This window comes from Saccoglossus kowalevskii, chromosome 10, assembly GCF_978046115.1.
Source record: "Saccoglossus kowalevskii chromosome 10, keSacKowa6.1, whole genome shotgun sequence".
NCBI lineage: Eukaryota > Metazoa > Hemichordata > Enteropneusta > Harrimaniidae > Saccoglossus > Saccoglossus kowalevskii.
In genome coordinates, this window is record NC_140650.1 from 35568124 (window position 1) to 35592915 (window position 24792).

Here is a 24792-nt window from a genome sequence, read left to right on the forward strand (position 1 = left end):
CTGGACTGCATAACAAAAAGACTAGACTACATAACAAAAAGACTGGACTACATAACATAAAGACTGGACTGCATTACAAAAAGACGGGACTGCATAACATAAAGACGGGACTACATAACAAAAAGACTGGACTACATAACATAAAGACTGGACTGCATAACATAAAGACTGGACTGCATAACATAAAGACTGGACTGCATCACATAAAGACTGGACTGCATAACATAAAGATGGGACTGCATAACATAAAGACGGGACTACATAACATAAAAACGAGACTACATAACATAAAGACGGGACTACATAACATAAAGATGGGACTGCATAACATAAAGACGGGACTACATAACATAAAAATGAGACTACATAACATAAAGACTGGACTGCATAACATAAAAATGGGACTGCATAACATAAAGACGGGACTACATAACATAAAAATGAGACTACATACCATAAAGACGGGACTACATAACATAAAGACTGGACTACATAACATGAAGACTGAACTGCATAACATAAAGACTGGACTGCATAACATAAAGACTGGACTGCTTAACATAAAGACTGGACTGCATAACATAAAGATGGGACTGCATAACATAAAGACTGGACTGCATAACATAAAGACTGGACTGCATAACATAAAGATGTGACTGCATAACATAAAGACGGGACTACATAACATAAAATTGAGATTACATAACATAAAGACTGGACTGCATAACATAAAGACTGGACTGCATAACATAAAGACGGGACTACATAACATAAAAATGAGACTACATAACATAAAGACGGGACTACATAACAAAAGGACTGGACTACATAACATAAAGACTGGACTGCATAACATAAAGACTGGACTGCATAACATAAAGACTGTACTGCATAACATAAAGACTGTACTGCATAACATAAAGACTGGACTGCATAACATAAAGATGGGACTGCATAACATAAAGACGGGACTACATAACATAAAAATGAGATTACATAACATAAAGACGGGACTACATAACATAAAGACTGGACTGCATAACATAAAGACTGGACTGCATAACATTAAAATGAGACTACATAACATAAAGACGGGACTACATAACATAAAGACTGGACTGCATAACATAAAAATGAGATTACATAACATAAAGACGGGACTACATAACATAAAGAATGGACTGCATAACATAAAGACTGGACTGCATAACATAAAAATGAGACTACATAACATAAAGACGGGACTACATAACATAAAGACGGGACTGCATAACATAAAAATGAGATTACATAACATAAAGACGGGACTACATAACATAAAGACTGGACTGCATAACATAAAGACTGGACTACATAACATAAACATGAGACTACATAACATAAAGACGGGACTACATAACATAAAAATGAGACTACATAACATAAAGACGGGACTACATGACATAAAAATGAGACTACATAACATAAAGATGGGACTACATGAGATAAAGACTGGACTGCATAACATAAAGACTGGACTGCATAACATAAAAATGAGACTACATAACATAAAGACGGGACTACATAACATAAAAATGAGACTACATAACATAAAGACGGGACTACATAACATAAAGACTGGACTGCATAACATAAAGACTGGACTACATAACATAAAAATGAGACTACATAACATAAAGACGGGACTACATAACATAAAAATGAGACTACATAACATAAAGACGGGACTACATGACATAAAAATGAGACTACATAACATAAATACGGGACTACATAACATAAAGACTGGACTGCATAACATAAAGACTGGACTGCATAACAAAAAGACGGGACTGCATAACATAAAAATGAGACTACATAACATAAAGACGGGACTACATAACATAAAGACTGGACTGCATAACATAAAAATGAGATTACATAACATAAAGACGGGACTATATAACATAAAGACTGGACTGCATAACATAAAGACTGGACTGCATAACATAAAAATGAGACTACATAACATAAAGACGGGACTACATAACATAAAGACGGGACTGCATAACATAAAAATGAGATTACATAACATAAAGACGGGACTACATAACATAATAACTGGACTGCATAAAATAAAGACTGGACTACATAACATGAAAATGAGACTACATAACATAAAGACGGGACTACATAACATAAAAATGAGACTACATAACATAAAGACGGGACTACATAACATAAAGACTGGACTGCATAACATAAAGACTGGACTACATAACATAAAAATGAGACTACATAACATAAATACGGGACTACACAACATAAAGACTGGACTGCATAACATAAAGACTGGACTGCATAACAAAAAGACGGGACTGCATAACATAAAAATGAGACTACATAACATAAAGACGGGACTACATAACATAAAAATGAGACTACATAACATAAAGACTGGGCTACATAACATAAAGACTGGACTGCATAACATAAAGACGGGACTACATAACATAAAGACGGGATTACATAACATAAAGACGGGACTACATAACAAAAATGAGACGACGTAACATAAAACTGGACTGCATAACATAAAGACGGGACTACATAACATAAAGATGGAACTACATAACATAAAGACGGGACTGCATAACATAAAGACTGGACTACATAACATAAAGACGGGACTACATAACATAAAGACTGGACTGCATAACATCAGAATGGGACTACTAACATAACAACAAGATGGGACTGCATAACATGGCGACGGGACTACATAACATAAAGATGGGAGAGCATAACATAAAGACGGGACTGTATAACATAAAGACGGGACTGTAAAACATAAAGATTGAACTGCATAACATAAAGACAGGAGGGCATAACAAAAAGAATGAACTGCATAACGGGAAATTTGTGGGGTTTTTTCTAGATTTTTCAAAAAATGATAAAACGATTACTTTGAACCTTGATACATCATCCCAACTTTTCAAAAATAACTACAACTGCCGTTACGTGGATATTTGCATAATGTTTATCTATTGTTGGTGATTCTAACATAAGGGGTAATAATCTTCCTGTCGCAAACAATGCGTATGTTTTGCCCAGCATAACACCCGCCAAAGAGGATTAAGTTTCTATAAATAATCTGTATTTCTTAATCCGCACGTATCCTACGGCACAGAGTAGAGAAACTAACCAATGAACTGGTAAATAACAATATTGATGAAACTGAGAAACTAACCAATGAACTGGTAAATAACAATTATGATGAAACTGAGAAACTAACCAATGAACTGGTAAATAACAATATTGATGAAACTGAGAAATTAATCAATGAACTGGTAAATAACAATATTGATGGAACTGAGAAATTAATCAATGAACTGGTAAATAACAATATTGATGAAACTGAGAAACTAACCAATGAACTGGTAAATAACAATATTGATGAAACTGAGAAATTAATCAATGAACTGGTAAATAACAATATTGATGGAACTGAGAAATTAATCAATGAACTGGTAAATAACAATATTGATGAAACTGAGAAACTAACCAATGAACTGGTAAATAACAATATTGATGGAACTGAGAAATTAATCAATGAACTGGTAAATAACAATATTGATGAAACTGAGAAACTAACCAATGAACTGGTAAATAACAATTATGATGAAACTGAGAAACTAACCAATGAACTGGTAAATAACAATATTGATGAAACTGAGAAACTAACCAATGAACTGGTAAATAACAATATTGATGAAACTGAGAAACTAACCAATGAACTGGTAAATAACAATATTGATGGAACTGAGAAACTAACCAATGAACTGGTAAATAACAATATTGATGAAACTGAGAAACTAACCAATGAACTAGTAAATAACAATATTGATGGAACTGAGAAATTAATCAATGAACTGGTAAATAACAATATTGATGGAACTGAGAAATTAATCAATGAACTGGTAAATAACAATATTGATGAAACTGAGAAACTAACCAATGAACTGGTAAATAACAATATTGATGGAACTGAGAAATTAATCAATGAACTGGTAAATAACAATATTGATGAAACTGAGAAACTAACCAATGAACTAGTAAATAACAATATTGATGGAACTGAGAAATTAATCAATGAACTGGTAAATAACAATATTGATGAAACTGAGAAACTAACCAATGAACTGGTAAATAACAATATTGATCAAACTGAGAAACTCACCAATGAACTGGTAAATAACAATAATAATAGCAAGGCATCCGTAACGTATTTCTACACTTCTGATAACATTGAGGAAAATACTATCATTCCATTTTACGGGATTGCCACAACTTGATATTGACGAGGTCACCATCTTTGAAGATCGTAGTTAATCGGTCAGGTAGAACCTCATGCCATTATGGTTGCATAATTTACATTTTATTTCATATATTCAACTCATTTATGCAAATGGCCAGTCCCTAACCCATATACACAGTGGGGTATTCGGCTAATATGATCACTGTTTACTGCCCTCTAAGTAATTGTGATCGAGCCTCTACTTCATAAAATCACGCGAGATGAAATTTGTATTGTCAACGAAAGTAACAACCGACCTTGTAAACTCTCAGTATATGCTTAAATGTTGAGTTCCTCGTTACACGTCAACAGTATTCCTTTACTAAATCATTCAACTGGGCAGTAAGCTTTCAATTCTAGAGTGACTTTTTAAAAATCGGAAGGTTAAGGTGTAATAATAACTGAAACTGAACTTCTCCTCCTTGATACTGAATAGAAATATATGGCACTACAATTACTGTTATCAACCTGATCAAGAAAAGTTGGGCAGAACTCGTATAGTACACAAAAAGTTATATTTCTGTGCTCTTCACATCCAAAATTACATACAAAGGTCGTTTTGTCACCAATGCCGTTTTGTTACAACTGTAGTATCATTTCAACTATCTGACTCCTCCTTCCCATATTGTCAACAAGGTGCAGACGCTGATGCCTAATTCCTTCTGGAAAGTGCGTCACTAGATACCTGCCGAAACTATTTATTCACCCGTTGGAAAAAGGAAAAATGTCACTCGACTATTCACATGTATATTACTTCCCGAATATGGGCATTTGTGTCAGAGCGCAGGTGATCAGTTGCCCGACGTGAGGAGGGCAAATGCTCTCCTTGCGCGAGGGCAATAACCCCCATATTCGGGCTGTGATATTGTTATTACATGCCTTTAATAACATAAAGAATACAGGGTTTATATCTTAATGTTTAAAGGTAATTCTTATTGGTAAAAAGGTACATTTTTCATAAGCACTAACACAGGTTTGCATGCAATCGCGTTAGTCGATAAGTTTGGCACTGCGGATGGATATGTTTACGCATCATGTTAACCGGCTCCCGTGACAACCTGCAGACGATAATGTCTGCAGCAGACGAAATGGATATTATGCAGTGGGTGCGGTCGATAGGACAGGTCCAACTTTATGAAATTCTTGGACCAGCAGCAGAAAATGAAGTACAAGACGAAGTGGACGGTTTTATAAAAGCACACCAGAAGCAAAGTACCGTTAAAACTACCGAACGTCATGTCCGTCGCAGTACCGAGTGGCTAACTCAGAATACCGGAGAATTGCTGCGCCTCGAAGACATACCACCGGTCGAGTTGAATGAGCTTCTTGGCTAATTTTTCATCAGCATAAAGAAGAAGGACGGGGACGAATATGAGCCAGCTTCCGTCGCCAACATGAAGTGTAGTTTGGGGCGCTATCTTCGCGATAAAAAGTAATCACAAGTCTTGAAATGATCGAGTTTTCCACAATATGTCAAGTTAAATCAAGCTACACGAGCAAAACAAGTCGATTTCAAGGTCAAGGAAAGGGTGGAAAAAAGCACATATCGGAAGAAATCTCGGCTGAGGAGGAGGAAGTTATGTGGCAAACCGGTGTGCTGGGAATCCATAACCTCTAAAGTGCTAATTTCACAATGTTTTTTCTCGGCAAACATTACGGCATGAGACGTCGGCAGGAGTACCGTCAACTACAATATGATATCGTCGTTTGTCATGATGCAGATGGTACTGAATATTTAGAATTTCACGAGAGAAGTGCGAAAACAAGAGATGGGACAACAGCAAACGTACGAGAATTTTCTCCGAAGATGTTTTCCACTCTTGGAAACAGCGGGCGAGACCCGGTATCACTATATTATGAGTACATAAAACATTTCGAAAATGCCTGCAAGCCCGCCTCGGACTTTTATCTCACTTCACTTCCACCACATATGATCAAGTCTGGCGTTTAGTATTATCCACGGCCGCTCGGACAGAATAGCCTCGGGAAATTGATGGCAGATGCTACACGTTTGGCCGGTATATCCGGCAGAAAAACTAATCATTCTTTACGCAAGACTTGCGTTAGACGTTTGTCATCTTCTGGTGTCGCCGCCCATAAAATTGCAAAATTGACCTGTCACCAGAATCCAGCTAGTCTCCAACACTACGATCACGAACTCAATCTAACTGAACAGAAAGAATTGTCGAATTATGTGAGCGATGCAAACAAGCAAGTTGTACCTCGCGATCAGGGTATAAATAAACTTGACCCTGTCTCACCAATGGGAACCGAAAATGACAAGTTTCAGATTATGTTCGCCGGCGCCATTATGAACAATTGTATCATCACAATGAATGTAACTGTTCCGGGAACATGGAAGAATGTGTCACCCACGCATGTTAAAATCACGCAAATTCAGTCGCATACGGGTTATGGACACTAGCGAGAATCTAGCCAGGAAGTTTATTACAACTTGCCGATTTTAAATTAGTATGCACTGTTTTCACAAGTTGTTTAACTTTAGCGAGTTATCGATTGTTTGAATTTCATTCGTATAACGCACCCGTTGACTATCAGATACTTCATACAGTGCAAAGTAAAGAATGAAGGCTAAATTACACTTTAACAAATTAGGGAACTAGTTCAATCTGATTAAAATCCGATGTAGGTATGAGGCTCCAATTTTTTTTTTTTTTTATATATATATAACCCTTTATATTATATTTATTTGTATTTTAGTTTGAATATGTCGATTTTTTTGGTTTTTCTTGCCGTTAATCAGTTCTTAGAAAACTGGGACACAATTTGTCAATTTTCTCGTCGTCTTTCCATCGATTTTTACTAATTAAGCATCACATTACAATGCAATTTGAAACAATACTAATACATAGACCTAATTGATTTTCTGTTGAAATATATGCATAATAATTGTTTATAATTTGCATAATAATTAATTAAAATTACCTCAAAAACAATTATTGCATTTCAGAACAATGCAAAGACTGGGTTACTTTTGGATTGAAATTCGAGCATACTAATTGCCTAATTTGCATAATGTGCATAATCATCACATTTCATTGAAATTTGGTTCATATATTCACTGGTGTAATCCGCAGACATGATTAGTTTAATAATGAAAAATATTCATATTGATTATATAATTAATATTAGCCAATTTCTGGTATCTCAAAAAAAGCAGATTTAAATTGTAGCAAAGGTGTCTGAAATAAAGTAGACTGAAAACCACAGATGTAAAATCAAATTTATTTTAAGTAATAAAAATAGCAGGCAAATATTAGTTGCCAATATTCTTGTTTGAAAAGCTAAATTTTTAATATTTCTCAAATACACTCGGCGCACAAGAGTTCTTTCTAAGCTTTCTTTCAATGAGAATTCGTGATTTACATCAATGTGCGTATGGAACACGTCTCTAAATGAAAGGAAGTTTCGCGTAAAGTATTTTACGTATATTTCAAAGATATAATTTATTCTTTTCAATTTTAATGTTTTCAGATTCTCTGTTTTTCTATATTTGTGATATTAGTTGCATTGATGAGATGAGATGATATTTTTCTGATAGATCTCTGCGAAACACAGGCGATTTCCATATTAGTATCATAAACAATTACGCTCACAGTCTAACAATATTCAGTTTTGCAGAACCCATCTTTAAATTGGGGTCACGCGTGGCGTGTGTACTCCACTGAATATTGAGTTGTCTAAGCAATATTTTGAGATGGATACAGTGTTTGATATGTAGAGATAATTGTCAGTGACAAATGTAATCCATTTAACAAGCAAAGGAAAATTGAACTATTTGGAAGACCCACCTTGGCTTATTAGCTCTAGTTTAATATATGATAAAATTATAATACGTCATTAAAACTGAAAACTGTCTCATTATCACGGTTCCTTAGATTATTCATATTTTGGTTTCGAGTTTCGCACTTGCCATTCCATGACAGTATTAAATACACGCTATGTGAATACGCTAGAACACTAGCAAACACAGTATGTAATACACGCTATGTGAATACGCTAGAACACTAGCAAACACAGTATGTAATACACGCTATGTGAATACGCTAGAACACTGGCAAACACAGTATGTAATAAACGCTATGTGAATACGCTAGAAAACTAGCAAACAGTATGTAATACACGCTATGTGAATACGCTAGAAAACAAGCAAACAGTATGTAATACACGCTATGTGAATACGCTAGAACACTGGCAAACACAGTATGTAATACACGCTATGTGAATACGCTAGAACACTAGCAAACAGTATGTAATAAACGCTATGTGAATACGCTAGAACACTAGCAAACAGTATGTAATAAACGCTATATGAATACGCTAGAACACTAGCAAACACAGTATGTAATGAACGCTATGTCAATACGCTAGAACACTAGCAAACAGTATGTAATAAACGCTATGTGAATACGCTAGCACACTAGCAAACAGTATGTAATAAACGCCATATGAATACGCTAGAACACTAGCAAACACAGTATGTAATACACGCTATGTGAATACGCTAGAACACTAGCAAACACAGTATGTAATAAACGCTATGTGAATACGCTAGAACACTAGCAAACAAAGTATGTAATAAACGCTATGTGAATACGCTAGAACACTAGCAAACACAGTATGTAATACACGCTATGTGAATACGCTAGAACACTAGCAAACAAAGTATGTAATAAACGCTATGTGAATGCGCTAGAACACTAGCAAACACAGTATGTAATGAACGCTATGTCAATACGCTAGAACACTAGCAAACACAGTATGTAATAAACGCTATGTGAATACGCTAGAACACTAGCAAACAGTATGTAATAAACGCTATGTGAATACGCTAGAACACTAGCAAACACAGTATGTAATAAACGCTATGTGACTATGCTAGAACACTAGCAAACACAGTATGTAATAAACGCTATGTGAATACGCTAGAACACTAGCAAACAGTATGTAATAAACGCTATGTGAATACGCTAGAACACTAGCAAACACAGTATGTAATAAACGCTATGTGAATACGCTAGAACACTAGCAAACACAGTATGTAATAAACGCTATGTGAATACGCTAGAACACTAGCAAACACAGTATGTAATAAACGCTATGTGAATACGCTAGAACACTAACAAACAGTATGTAATAAACGCTATGTGAATACGCTAGAACACTAAAAACAGTATGTAATAAACGCTAGAACACTAGCAAACACAGTATGTAATAAACGCTAGAACACTAGCAAACACAGTACGTAATAAACGCTATGTGAATACGCTAGAACACTAGCAAACACAGTATGTAATAAACACAGTATGTAATATACGCTAGAACACTAGCGAACACAGTATGTAATAAACGCTATGTGAATACGCTAGAACACTATCAAACACAGTATGTGATAAACGCTATGTGAATACGCTAGAACACTAGCAAACACAGTATGTAATAAACGCTATATGAATACGCTAGAACACTAGCAAACACAGTATGTAATAAACGCTATGTGAATACGCTAGAACACTAGCAAACGCAGTATGTAATGAACGCTATGTGAATAAGCTAGAACACTAGCAAACACAGTATGTAATAAACACAGTATGAATACGCTAGAACACTAGCAAACACAGTATGTAATAAACGCTATATGAATACGCTAGAACACTAGCAAACACAGTATGTAATAAACGCTATGTGAATACGCTAGAACACTAGCAAACGCAGTATGTAATAAACGCTATGTGAATACGCTAGAACACTAGCAAACACAGTATGTAATATACGCTAGAACACTAGCAAACACGGTATGTAATAGACGCTATGTGAATACGCTAGAACACTAGCAAACACAGTATGTAATACACGCTATGTGAATACGCTAGAACACTGGCAAACACAGTATGTAATACACGCTATGTGAATACACTAGAACACTAGCAAACAGTATGTAATACACGCTATGTGAATACGCTAGAACACTGGCAAACACAGTATGTAATACACGCTATGTGAATACGCTAGAACACTAGCAAACAGTATGTAATAAACGCTATGTGAATACGCTAGAACACTAGCAAACAGTATGTAATAAAGGGTATGTGAATACGCTAGAACACTAGCAAACGCAGTATGTGATAAACGCTATGTGAATACGCTAGAACACTAGTAAACACAGTATGTAATAAACGCTATGTGAATACGCTAGGACACTAGCAAACGCAGTATGTAATAAACACAGTCTGTAATATACGCTAGAACACTAGCGAACACAGTATGTGATAAACGCTATGTGAATACGCCAGAACACTAGCAAACACAGTATGTGATAAACGCTATGTGAATACGCTAGAAAATTAGAAAACACAGTATGTAACAAACGCTAGAACACTAGCAAACACGGTATGTAATAGACGCTATGTGAATACGCTAGAACACTAGCAAACAAAGTATGTAATAAACGCTATGTGAATACGCTAGAACACTAGCAAACACAGTATGTAATGAACGCTATGTGAATACGCTAGAACACTAGCAAACGCAGTATGTAATAAACGCTATGTGAATACGCTAGAACACTAGCAAACAGTATGTAATAAACGCTATGTGAATACGCTAGAACACTAGCAAACACAGTATGTAATATACGCTAGAACACTAGCAAACACGGTATGTAATAGACGCTATGTGAATACGCTAGAACACTAGCAAACACAGTATGTAATACACGCTATGTGAATACACTAGAACACTGTGAATACGCTAGAACACTAGCAAACAAAGTATGTAATAAACGCTATGTGAATACACTAGAACACTAGCAAACACAGTATGTAATACACGCTATGTGAATACGCTAGAACACTAGCAAACAAAGTATGTAATAAACGCTATGTGAATACGCTAGAACACTAGCAAACACAGTATGTAATGAACGCTATGTGAATACGCTAGAACACTAGCAAACGCAGTATGTGATAAACGCTATGTGAACACGCTAGAACACTAGCAAAAACAGTAGGTAATAAACGCTCTGTGTGTCACTATGTAAGGCCTGCTTATTGATATTGAGAGGGACACCCACATAACTCACCTTGGACATGCGTTCTTTCACTGCTAGAATTGAGTAGACAATACAATAGAACTAGAAATGAAATGCACATACACCAAAATATCAAGTTAAAGCTCCTAGCTTTAATAATTCTCAAAAATAATGATGAGAAACAAAGTACAGAATAATACAATGAATAAATTGACTAAAATAGGGGATTGCCTAGGGAATGTGCATTGGTGATAACTCACAGTGCCAGGGTGTAATAATGGACGACAGTCAATTGCTTCTTGCAACACAACAACGAAGATACAGGAGTCTTTCTTGCAGAGAAACGCTGGTATTCTGGAGGGCACCGCTGTTTGCAGGAGATCGCAGAGCAGTTCATACAAGTATGACAGTATCTGATGGAAAACTGTAAACGGCTTTCGTATTTAAAAGGGCGTTCAGCCAATCAGCATGATTTCGCGCATGTCACTTTGCGAACCAATCAAAAATCTTCGTCGTAGTGACAAAATCGTCCAAACACGACAACATTTGTCACATTCTCACTTGTGGCCGGCGTGATTGAAGTGGTACGTTTTTGTTCCTACTAAACTTTGTTGTGAAGCGAGTCTTTTAATTGCGATGCCTATGTGTTACCAGGTAAAACCGCGAAAAGGTGACGCCTTAGTGATACACCAAACGATATGGGGATATGGTGACTATGTTTTTTTTATATTTTAGTTTATTTTTGCGTTAACCACATATATATATATATATACATAAATTCATCCCTCAAAGGAATAAAATTTCTACAAAAAAATATAAAGTAAAACGAAAAAGGAGGTACATGTATGTCAACGTCACAGCATATTAAATGATTCCCATTTGCCAGTGTGCTTCGTTAATTTGCCTCCCCCTATCGCTATCTCTTTTTCAAAATTATAAACTTGCCTAATGAGATATAGACATCCATGGAAAGAAGGTTTTTCGTTTCTCATTTTAGAAAAGTAGATATGGCGTTTAGCTAGAAGAATAATTTGCCAGAAAGTCTTCACAATATGGGGATATGATGTGACTATGTTGTAAGCTGTATCTCACTCACATTGGTGAACACCACACGATATGGTGACTATGTTGTAAGCTGTATCTCACTCACATTGGTGAACACTACACGATATGGGATATGGTGACTATGCTGTATGTTATATCTCACTCACATTGATGAACACCACACAATATGAAGATATGGTGACTATGTTGTATGCTGTATCTCACTCACATATGGGGATATGGCGACTATGTTGTATGCTGTATCTCACTCACATTGGTGAACACCACACAATATGGAAATATGGTGACTATGTTGTATGCTGTATCTCACTCACATTGGTAAACACCACACGATATGGAGATATGGTGACTATGTTGTAAGCTGTATCTCACTCACATTGGTGAACACTACACGATATGGGATATGGTGACTATGCTGTATGTTATATCTCACTCACATTGATGAACACCACACAATATGAAGATATGGTGACTATGTTGTATGCTGTATCTCACTCACATATGGGGATATGGCGACTATGTTGTATGCTGTATCTCACTCACATTGGTGAACACCACACAATATGGAGATATGGTGACTGTGTTGTATGCTGTATCTCACATTAGTGAACACCACACGAAATGGGGATATAGTGACTATGTTGTGTGCTGTATCTCACTCACATTGGTAAACACCACACGATATGGGGATATGGCGACTATGTTGTATGCTGTATCTCACTCACACTGGTAAACACCACACGATATGGGGGAGATATGGCGACTGTGTTGTATGCTGTATCTCACTCACACTGGTAAACACCACACGATATGGGGGAGATGTGGTAACTGTGTTGTATGCTGTATCTCACTCACATTAGTAAACACCACACGAAATGGGGATATGGTGACTATGTTGTATGCTGTATCTCACTCACATTGGTAAACACCACACGATATGGGGATATGGGGACTGTGTTGTATGCTGTATCTCGCTCACATTGGTAAACACCACACGATATGGGGATATGGCGACTATGTTGTATGCTGTATCTCACTCACACTGGTAAACACCACACGATATGGGGGAGATATGGCGACTGTGTTGTATGCTGTATCTCACTCACACTGGTAAAAACCACGCGATATGGGGAGATATGGCGACTGTGTTGTATGCTGTATCTCACTCACACTGGTAAACACCACACGATATGGGGGAGATATGGCGACTGTGTTGTATGCTGTATCTCACTCACACTGGTAAAAACCACACGATATGGGGGAGATATGGCGACTGTGTTGCATGCTGTATCTCACTCACACTGGTAAACACCACACGATATGGGGGAGATATGGCGACTGTGTTGTATGCTGTATCTCACTCACACTGGTAAACACCACACGATATGGGGGAGATATGGCGACTGTGTTGTATGCTGTATCTCACTCACACTGGTAAACACCACACGATATGGGGGAGATATGGCGACTGTGTTGTATGCTGTATCTCACTCACACTGGTAAACACCACACGATATGGGGGAGATATGGCGACTGTGTTGTATGCTGTATCTCACTCACACTGGTAAACACCACACGATATGGGGGAGATATGGCGAATATGTTTTTTTCTGCATCTTACTCACATTGGTACACACCACATAATACAGTGGTCAATATCAGTGGTTAATTTTCATAATTACAGGGCTCAGTCAGCTCGGATTATAAAAACACTTTTTCTCGTCGTTGTATATCGAAGAGCTGTTGATTTAATTTCAACGCAAAGAGAATATTATCCGACGTAGTTAATACAAATATTTATCTAATAATTAGCTACTTTGTAAATTCAATTTGACATATTACAATGTATTGTATCTTAGTTCGTTAGGGAGATAGTTACAGTGGCGGATCCAGCAAAATGTATCGGGGGGTCCAAGCTTCGCTTAAGATATACGGAGCGTAAATCGCAGAGAAGCTATGCGAAATCCAGATAATATATCGTCATGCCCCCCCCCCTTTCTGGATCCGCCACTGGATAGGTATCAAGTAATCTACAGTGTATATATTCACGTTTTTATGTAAATTCTATATTTTGTTATTTCCTTTTAATATTGACCCAATTTAAATGGCGGTAGTCGTCGTACAGCGCGTCTCCAAATGTAAATAAACAATGTAGTTTGCATGAGATGCATGAGGGGTGATGTATAGGAAAGGTAGCTTATATACAATACTTGCATAGAAGGCAGGCTGAAGAACCTGAATTCATATTTAAAGTGCATGTGAAATGCACACCAACATATTTGTGTTTCTGGTTTCGATTGCCATGAAATAAGCATTTGTAAAAAAAATTAAATTAAATAATGAATCATCTTTGAATAAATTGAACAAAAAAGTTTTCAAGTTATGGTCACGCCCTTTCCTGTCGCAGTCGACTGTTTCCGGCTTTCCGACTTCTTCACAAATGAAACTGCGCCACCAAACGTCAGTCAAAGGGGAAGCCATGCAAGTGCCAAGCACTGAATACCATAAAAACTCGTAGTAAAACTATTCATTTTACAAGTGTGGGAATTACTAGTATGCTGAAGAAAATCTTGATTTTATTCTCGGAAAATTAATAGATTACTTGAAGAAATGAATTTAAAATGTCTGTCTGTTATTTTATTTTATTTCTTGGGTGCAAAACCTAATGTTATCCAACAATTGAGTTTGTCCTCTGGTGACTTCCTCGTTTTTGTATGTATCAAACAGAAAGTAAACTCATAATATACCAATGCAAGCCAAGGTGACACTTTGCGAAATTAACGTAGGACAAATGGATCCGAACTCCCGTAAACAAATAAATTATTACTGTACTAATAATATACCGTAATATTTGTTATCCAAGCTTTGTTAGAAAATGAGTGGTAGTTTATTTTAGATTATTTAAAAGCCAATAGACAAAAAATTGAAACATGGAGCGTTCTCGGGAACCGTGTCATAGTCCCACTACCATATCTGCGTTGTGCAGCAATGTGCCCTGGTGACGTCACCAGGGGAATAAAGGTGTGCAAATGAAGACTAATGAGGAACCTCGCTGTGAAATGCGAAAAATGACTTATAGTAGACAGAAACTTTAAAACTCTTTTTTTTTAAATAAAATATGTATCAAAAGGTGTAGTAACGGGAAAATAAACTAAGAACCGACCACTTTGAAAAAAAAATAGTTTAGAGGATTAATTGACAAAAAATAAAAATATTATACTCCGGTAATTAATTAATTATTAAGGTTCGTCTAAGTAACCATTCACTCTAAAAATTGAAACAGGGCGTCATACCGCAGTTGCTGGCAAATGAACGGGTATATCTTCTCAGTAACACAAATCAGATTGAAGATGAACAACGTTTTGTGATGCCATGTCTTTGCTCAACAAAGAAATGTTTTACACTTATGAAAATAGAAAGAAATATGCACAAATTTCAATCAAATAAATCAATGATTAATTCTTCAAACTAGTATTTGAAAATATGTTTTGAATTCAGACAGTAACCCTTCTTAGACATTGATGTGACTAATTTTACTTTTTGTTGTTTCAAATTTCTCTGTGTTTTATTAGCTTTGACATGTCGCTATTTGTTTGTTTTTTGTCTGTTTTTTGTACATTGTATCTATTATCATTCATTCTAATAGATGCTAAGTGATTAAATACAATAAAATGACGTTGCCGAATTCGTAAAGATTTAATCTTATATGTCGATAATTGACCATGTGAAACACAGCGACAAGTTCTCGTTGGTCTTTGTGTAATATTGTTACTGTATAAGGGAGTATGGTTTGGGTGTCAGGTAGATGACCTTAACTGAGGTAGGCTACCACTGAAGACTTATCGCTTTTATTTCAACAACTAATCAAATAATGATAACAATATGTCAATATGCACCGTGTGACCTAAGTAAACCTAACGAGTTTGGTATAATAGCGGTGATAAGTGAGCCGCTTGATTACCATATACATCATGCATTCGTACTCGATGAAACTGTTGAGCCACCGAGCATTGCGAGTCAGATGCTTACTGAGCCAGTTCGTGTAGCCGTACCGGTATTGAGATTTTCTACAAGTATGTACCCTTATATAATGGTAACATCACCGTGTTGTACCGCGCTACTGCTTACTGTGGATCGTGCCAATCGGTTGCCATGGAAGCAGAAAACAATGCTCGGTGTTGAATCATTTCACACGCATAATGGTACTAGAATATCGCCTTAAATTTGCACCCACAATTAATTGGCGGGTGTCTTTCGTTGCCCTTAGCAAAATGGTGTTACTGAAATGATATGAATTCCTCCATGTAAATTCTTGGCATGCTTGTGTCGACAGGGTGGTAGTATAAAATAATACATACGCATATGTCTTTTTGATGTATGGATTGCTAGATCGGTGTGCATTGTGGGGTAAATGTGACAAATTGAATAGTGTGTCTTTATTATTAGTAGATGTCATGACAGTGTATAACATACGTCACAGCCACTACGATGTCTAATAGTCAAAATGGCAGACGGTACACGGTGTATACACACATGGCAGACCTACACACTGGGTTGAGTTAATTTATTGTGCCACAAGGGATCACGAACGATTGTGAGTTCACACGCGACACTGAGTGGCCCGGCCTGTTGCACGACTAGCCTCAGACTGTCACTGTTTAAAAAGGGCTTAGGTTGATCAGTCTATTTGTATGTAAATCTCACCGGTAATCGGTTCCGTTTTTAGACTATTGTTTTCAACGCCTTATTTTTTTCCTTTTACGCACAGGTCTCGTCCACACACGCCGATAGATACTATCATGAAGAAGGCCTTTCTGGTTCGTGAATTCAATCATTTTATCACGTGTTCTATCTGTGGCGGTTACCTTATCAAGCCGTCCACCATTGCTGAGTGCCTGCATACATGTAAGTGGGTCTATCCGTTTGTTCCATTTTGGCATTCACAGCATAGCCAGCTGCTCCTTTCTTGTTACAAGCTGTTGTTTGTCAATACGCATCATGTTTTTTTAATCAATACCACACATAGAGAACCACGGTTACCGCAATGTGAATACGCCGCGTATTACCGACTTCAAATCTCGTGATTTTTATTAACAAAGTCATATATGCGATTTTCCAAATGTTTGGAAATCAGTACAAACTCTTCTTTGCTTTGTTCCCCGTATGTGACGTTTTACACGCCAGTATTACATGTGTACGCTACCCGTCTGTGCGGGCACCACCTGTGTCGTTGTTTTATCACTGCCACCTACCCGAGCACCCTCATAATATTCCCTTTAGGTAAGACACACCCATGGAATTACATATATGGATAACTACATGTGATATATAAGCATAGGTTTTACGATCACTAACACACACACACACACACAGGGGGTTACTTGTTCACTATTGACACGACGCAATTTGTTTATAGAGTGGCAATCACCAATAGCATTATCCGCTAGCATGCGTTCAGTAGCTTTTGTGTTATTTCTAAATAATATACCTGACAAAGCCTGTCATACTTACACTAACGCCACACAGGCTGATCTTATTTCGCCGCTTATACGTCGCACTGAAAGTTGAACACCAAAACGGCATGTCCCTTTTTCACTTCCCTTTATTCATACTGAGTGCTGAATTGTCATGTATCAGCCATGTTAAACTAAAGTAGTGTTAACACCCAAAGCTATTTGATTGTCCTTACAGTGCAATTAAATTCAATCAGCCGCGATCAGTGCGTTCAGGGATAAAGATGGAATGACGGAAGCGGGCAGGAAGCCATCTTGAATAACAACGTAATCCGGAGGATAATTTTAGAACTGTCGGGTTTAATGAATTTTATATGTATGACGATTATAAATTTAGGAAATATCGCCCGTTGCTATGATTCTGTATGAGTTCATTAAACATATGATTTCCCTGCAGTGTAAAGCATTTCAACCGTAACTCGAGTGCTCATTTGTATCGCAGTCATCGCAATATCTGAAACACGTCGCTCTGTTTACAATGAGTGAGTTCATAAACAGAATATTGCGATATCAAAATAACCCTACTGAAATATTTTCTAAAATGCAATTAACTGTGTTTCTCATGTATGCGACCTACTTAAGAATTGCTAGCGGAATTCTGTGTTGATTTATATGAATTAATATCTCCGCTCACGTAGGCATTGCGGCTATAGTTTGTACTACATATAGTGTGTTTTTATTTCTTATCATTAGCCGTGGGTCGTGCTGTATCTGAGTCGCCTTTTCTTCGACGTCGTCAATACCTCTCTAACTTATCTCTGGGTTGGTGTGTTTAACACATCTCTCAGTAGTTGAAATGTTTCAATGGTCGTCTCAATGTGGTATTCAAGTGTCGAGTTCACTGACTCGTCGAAACACTGTTCCAGGCGATTACTCGCCAACAATGATATCGCTATACGGACAGTTATGTGTGGATGTTGTGGTTACATATATAAAGGACCGCCACGGTCGTCGCGACCCGTAAAACACGTTGTTAATTTGAAAGCGCGCTGCGTGGCGAGAGGGAATAAGTAGACTCATTTGTTTGTGTGACACTTCCAAATACGTTATGTCAGGGAGCTGTACTGGTTATGCACAACCACTTACGATCGCTGTCGGTTCCATACAACGTATACAATGAGTGTAAACTGTGTGTGTTTACATGAATTTCATCTTTCCGCGGTGTGGGTTGGGTGAATACCACCTGGGTTGTCATTCGATGTGTGATTCACTGCTCCGACTAGTAACAATATTTAAAACATACTCTACAATTTTCTATAGAACATAGATTACACTGTCTATAACCATAGACCTTAGAAAACAGGGACATGCAACTTCTGTCTGAGACAAAGGAAAATCCAGTTTCCTGTGTGCAACGTGGGTTATAATCTCTTGTATAGATAATCCCATTAATATATATACCTATACATCTGAAACAGTTTTAGTTCTTACCTTTCTACGCTTTTTTATATGTTTAATAAGTTATGCTGTGCCAATATTCACATTTGTCAGTGTATAACGGGTGTACTATGCTATATCTGTTCTAAATATGATGACAAATCCACTGGTTATAATGACACAAATGTTGACAGGTCATTGTTTACGTTTTTAATCAAATGTATTTTTTCTGATTTTATTCTAACCACAAAGTTGGCTCATTTTGTGTAGCTACTCCCTGGCAGCCATGTTTGGCTAATGGAACAGGAGAGGATGTTACAGTGGTGTTGACATAGCTTTATTGTCAGTTTCACTAAGGTGTTAATTGGGTAGAGGATTATAACTAAGGTTTCATGAAAGGAATACCTGCAGTAGCATGTCCCTGTTTTCTGAGGTCTATACTATAACACAGATCGCTACATTCTAGTGAAGAAATACATCACGTGACTTTATGACATCATCAATCGCGCGTCACTAGACATTAATATAAAGTGAGTACCTGTTATGATGTGGCAATGCCTAGAATTGGGTACACTACGCATTGAATGCCTAGAACCTTGGGTACATCGCGCACTCAGTGCCCAGAACCTTGGATGCACCGCGCATTGAGTACCTAGAACCTTGGGTAAATCGCGCACTGAGTGCCTAGAATTGGGTACACCACGCATTGAATGCCTAGAACCTTGGGTACATCGCGCACTGAGTGCCTAGAACCTTGGGTGCACCGCGCATTGAGTGCCTAGAACCTTGGGTCCATCACGCACTGAATGCCTAGAATTGGGTACACCACGCAATGAGTGGCTAGAATCTTGGGTACTTCACGCACTGAGTGTCTAGGCATACCGCCACATGTAAGCCATTCTCCTAGTAAAGAGATCACAGTTTACGACTTGCGGTTCACGGTTGGTTTCGTTGCTCTTCTTCGTAGTTGGCTCTTTCAAAACAACTGAGATAATTTTTCAAGTACTTATTTAACACCAAAAGTTCGTATGTTCGACTGAAAGTGTCCAAAACGCCTTGGATTGTACAGTTGTCTTGTAAAAATTTGCGTAAACATGAGCCGTTGATGGTGAAACCCACAAATCGTCTTTTGAGTAAGTTATATCATAATGAATTCGAGTATGAATATAAATATATACATATTTGCCATAAACCATAATTCGGCGCGTACGTCATGTACAAAATAACCTTAAAATAACAACAAACGGCTCAAAGATATTAGGCTAAAATAACGTATTGTGGTGACATGCTGGTCCCCGCGTCACACGAGGTTAGTGACGAACCTTGTCGCAATCATCAATGCCAGTGCCACCTTTCTCTCTCAATCACAACTGTTTCTATGAATCAAAAAGTCGTCGCATGAGACCCATACCACATGGAACCAATAACAAATCTGGCAACAATCAATGTATGCATGTGGAATCAAATAAAACTGCATTGTTCATTAAATACAACACGTTTTATCAGACCTTTGCATTTGGGATCACAACATTGTCAATAGACTTCACACAATGCGTCATTATATCGACTTCAATGATGTAATTGTATCTGCTTATAAAATTGCGCCACATAAACCACGATCTTATGATCATCAAAGGGAGGGAATACTAGTTATTATCGTTCCATTGTAAATTATGCCAATTGTGTGTAATCGTTTTGAATCCGTACGCTTATAAAGCAATAATCACGTCGCCATATTGTGACGGAATCTAGTCGAACGTGATGCATACGTTGAGGGTCTCGAATCCCCATTGAAACATTGATCGACCTATTACGTATGCAGTTGTCATCGTTACTTGTCACATGTTCGCTTAATGGCTAGTAATACATCTCACTCGCAAAATACAAGTTGGGTAGATACCTAGGTAGGCCTTAACGATGATCTAATGTAGTTCATATGAGTTGGTGATTGCGTAAAGTTAACTATTCGAAAACATGGTCATAATGACAGAGATAATTAGAATAAAAGTAGTATTGTCGCCATGGAATATAATGTTAGTGAAGAGAGGCATACAACAAACGTTGAACCACGCCCATCAATAGTCTACTTAGCGTGCCGAAGTCGTGTTCTGACTTGCAATCTATTATTTTTATTCGCATGGAAGTAAATTATTCTGGTGTCGGTAAAATATATTCAGGGACGGGGGGTCGGGGGCTCAACTTGTGAACTCGTGTTAATGCCAAGTATGTATAGTCGGTGTCGGGATTTAGTCTAAAGTAAAATCGGTTTGTATTACCAAAACAGTGCCGATGCAGGTTGTCCACGACTGTTTACGTGGATCGTTCTACTGACACCAAAGCATCGTTTTCCAAAGAGGGATGTAGATTTATTCTGAGATGCACTCGTGCGAATACGATTATTTCCAATTGTGTGCACAGACAACACGCACAATTTTTACAATGGACTGTTCAATTTTATCGATACAATATGCACACCTCGCATCGTTGCTACGTCATATACGTCATATGTACGTCAACTTGACAGCAACGTTTTCTTTGACTATACGAGACCTTAACAAAATGGTATGTTTCATGATTAATGCATTACAAATATTTCACTACCCTGTATCACGGAATTCGGTACTTGGGGCACATAGCTAAAATAAGGTTTTAAAATAAAGTAGCAATACCAATCGAGCAAATGGAAGGAGTTTTCCCTCTGTATTTGTGGGTTTTGTTACTATTCCATTTCTTTACTTTATCGTGTATGTTTTGTTTTATTATTGAAGTACAATTTGCAATTATATCATTATAACATAGCAATGCCGTCAAAATGGGTTTCACGCTACTAATGCTTGATCTGTTTTAGAGCGGCACTACCATCGCCAACACATCGCCGAGACCCCTCCCTGGAACACATAACCCTATCTTCCCCGAGGTACTGTGACAAGAACACATACATATCACCATATATAGATATTGCAGGGAAATAATAGTAGTCACATCTATCCGTGTTATTGACAAATGGCGAGAACCAACATCTCTGTAGTTGTTGGATGATGTGCATGCATGCCGATAGCCAAAATAATTGCAAAAAAGCTTTCACTATTGTAGATGCGCATAATCTCTCGAATCTCATATTTCGTTATGGTTGATTTGCAGATAAATTATAATTGCCTGTCGTAACGGATAACGCTGTCTGCTGACCCTTAAACGTATACCATGTCAACCCCCAACTCGTGTTTTGTGTGACCTTTATTACAATATAACGTATGCGGATGTATATTAGTTTCGCTATCTTTGAGTGTGATCATAAAAAATAACAATCATCGCGGACGTTCGCATTAGTTGTAGATATTAATGGCATTTAAGTGACTGTCGAACACTCAAACGGAAACAATGTTTCATTATTAACGGCGCATTTTTTTTGCTATAATACACCTCATGTGTGGTATTAGTGAATGTACATTTGCACATGCATAATATTATACACACACTGAATGTAAGTTCAAAATAGATGCTGGATTCTTCGAGTTATAGACATCGAGTTACGAAAACATCGGATTATAATATTTTAGAAACCACGCCCATTTTTGATAAACCACGCCCAAATTGTAACTCGATATTTAATTAACTATTAACCGAACTTCGAGAAACACGGATTTTTTGTATCTCTAACGTTTTGAGATTCCCGTAACTTCCCGTTTCCCGAAGTTCTGTTAATATTTAATTAACATTTGAGTTACTAATTTTGAACGTTAAAGGAAACAACAAATCTATGTTGCCCGTAACTCAAAGTTAATTTATGTTGTATTTTTAGTTTGCAAAAGTTGTATCGTCAGACATTTCGAAGAAAGTAAAAACTGCCCACGATGTGGCATACAAGTCCACGAAACCCATCCCTGTGAAATGCTCAGGTAATACAGTACATCTTAAAAGTTATATTTTATTTCATTGTTAAAGTTGGATGTTCATTAAATCCACTCCTGTTAACGATTGTCGGCTGTTGTCGGCTGTTGACGTTTTTTCATATATCTGTTCGTCTTAGTCGTCGTTATATATCTGCAATATTTGATTAAAAAACATGAACTTAGTGGATTTTACATGGTATAACATGTTAATAATATTTGCTTTCATCTTTTAGAATGGATAAAACCATGGAAGACATCGTATTTAAATTAGTTCCCGGTATCCAAGAAAGTAAGTGGTGTCACGTGATTTGTGAAACCATATCCTCCAAAAACAGCGTAATAATAGGTTAATATAAATTAAATCTTACGCGTCATCCATTGTCACCTCTAGACTGGTAACGTGCACACTGGGAGTGCAATCGCTATTAAACTAAGTTGAACAATGCTCGATTATAATAATCATTAGTCAACTGCACCGGGATTTGTACTACGCAATCTTGCTCGATTGGTAATACTTCGGACTTGTTTCCATTGTTCCATAATCAACTTATCAATATTTATCACTGAACTTTGAACATGACAGGGCATTAAAGTCGCGTTGACAAGAACATGGTGTTTGAATATTAGGTTGGAGTTACGAATTCGAATACAACTAGGGGTAGGGACGTCACGCATCTAGTAGCGTCACTTCTGAGTTTGATATAGAAGTTGCCGATAGTGACGGTCTCTTAAATTAAATTAAATTAAATTAAATTAAATTAAATTAAATTAAATTAAATTAAATTAAAGTGTTGTAACCATTGGTATGCTTGGCAACTATTAACAGTTATATTTCCGATCTTTTTGCAGGAGAAAAACAGCGAGAACGAGATTTTTGGACGTCAAGGGAATCGGAAGAACCCAAGCAAGGGGGCGGCAACGGTTCGTACGCTCACTGCATGTCATTGATTAGCTTTATGGTCATCGCCGGGCCATCACAAACAACGATTTGCGAAATGTCATCCTCTCATAAGTAAAAACTTCCAAACAACGATTTGCGAACTGCTATCCTGTCATAAGTAAAAACTTTCACCTTTTCAATAATCGTGGTTTATTTTGATAAACTATATTCCTACCCATCACTTCGCCGTAATGCAAATGCCAAGACCAGTTAGATTAAATTTAACGTTAAATTTCACAGAATTAAAGGCATTATTGCTAAATACGGTTAAGTAAATGTCATTATTTTATAAGGTTGCATTTTAATTGAGTTTAATTAAATTGTATGTAGGACTGTAATTTAATTGAGTCGAATTAAATTACAATCATATAAAGGGGATTATTTTGATTAAGTTTTATTAAATTGCAATTAAATTTCATTCCCATATGGGATTGCAGTTTAATTGAGTTTAAATAATATGTATCTTTAATCGCGGCTCCTTGTTGACCATCGCCAGTAGAAAGGGGTCGACTACTACCGAATATTATAATAATGGTCCAACTTTGTTTAATGTTCGGATGACTGTATTCCATCAGACCTGGTTGGCGCCACAGTAGTGTTAGGGATCCAATATCAGCATG

General features: G+C 37.1%; 1 protein-coding gene across 2 annotated transcripts in view; it reads left to right on the plus strand.

Moving 5' to 3' along the window:
* The window catches only part of LOC100367740 (polycomb group RING finger protein 5-A-like), a 52382-nt gene that overhangs the window by 22998 nt on the left and 4592 nt on the right, over positions 1-24792 (plus strand). For both annotated transcript variants that reach the window (XM_085504803.1, XM_085504802.1), the window contains exons 2-5: positions 17221-17357; positions 23142-23238; positions 23466-23521; positions 24082-24153. In XM_085504803.1, the coding sequence (XP_085360929.1) occupies positions 17252-17357; positions 23142-23238; positions 23466-23521; positions 24082-24153 (331 nt within the window). In that variant the 5' untranslated portion in view covers positions 17221-17251. The remainder of the gene's footprint in view (positions 1-17220; positions 17358-23141; positions 23239-23465; positions 23522-24081; positions 24154-24792) is intronic.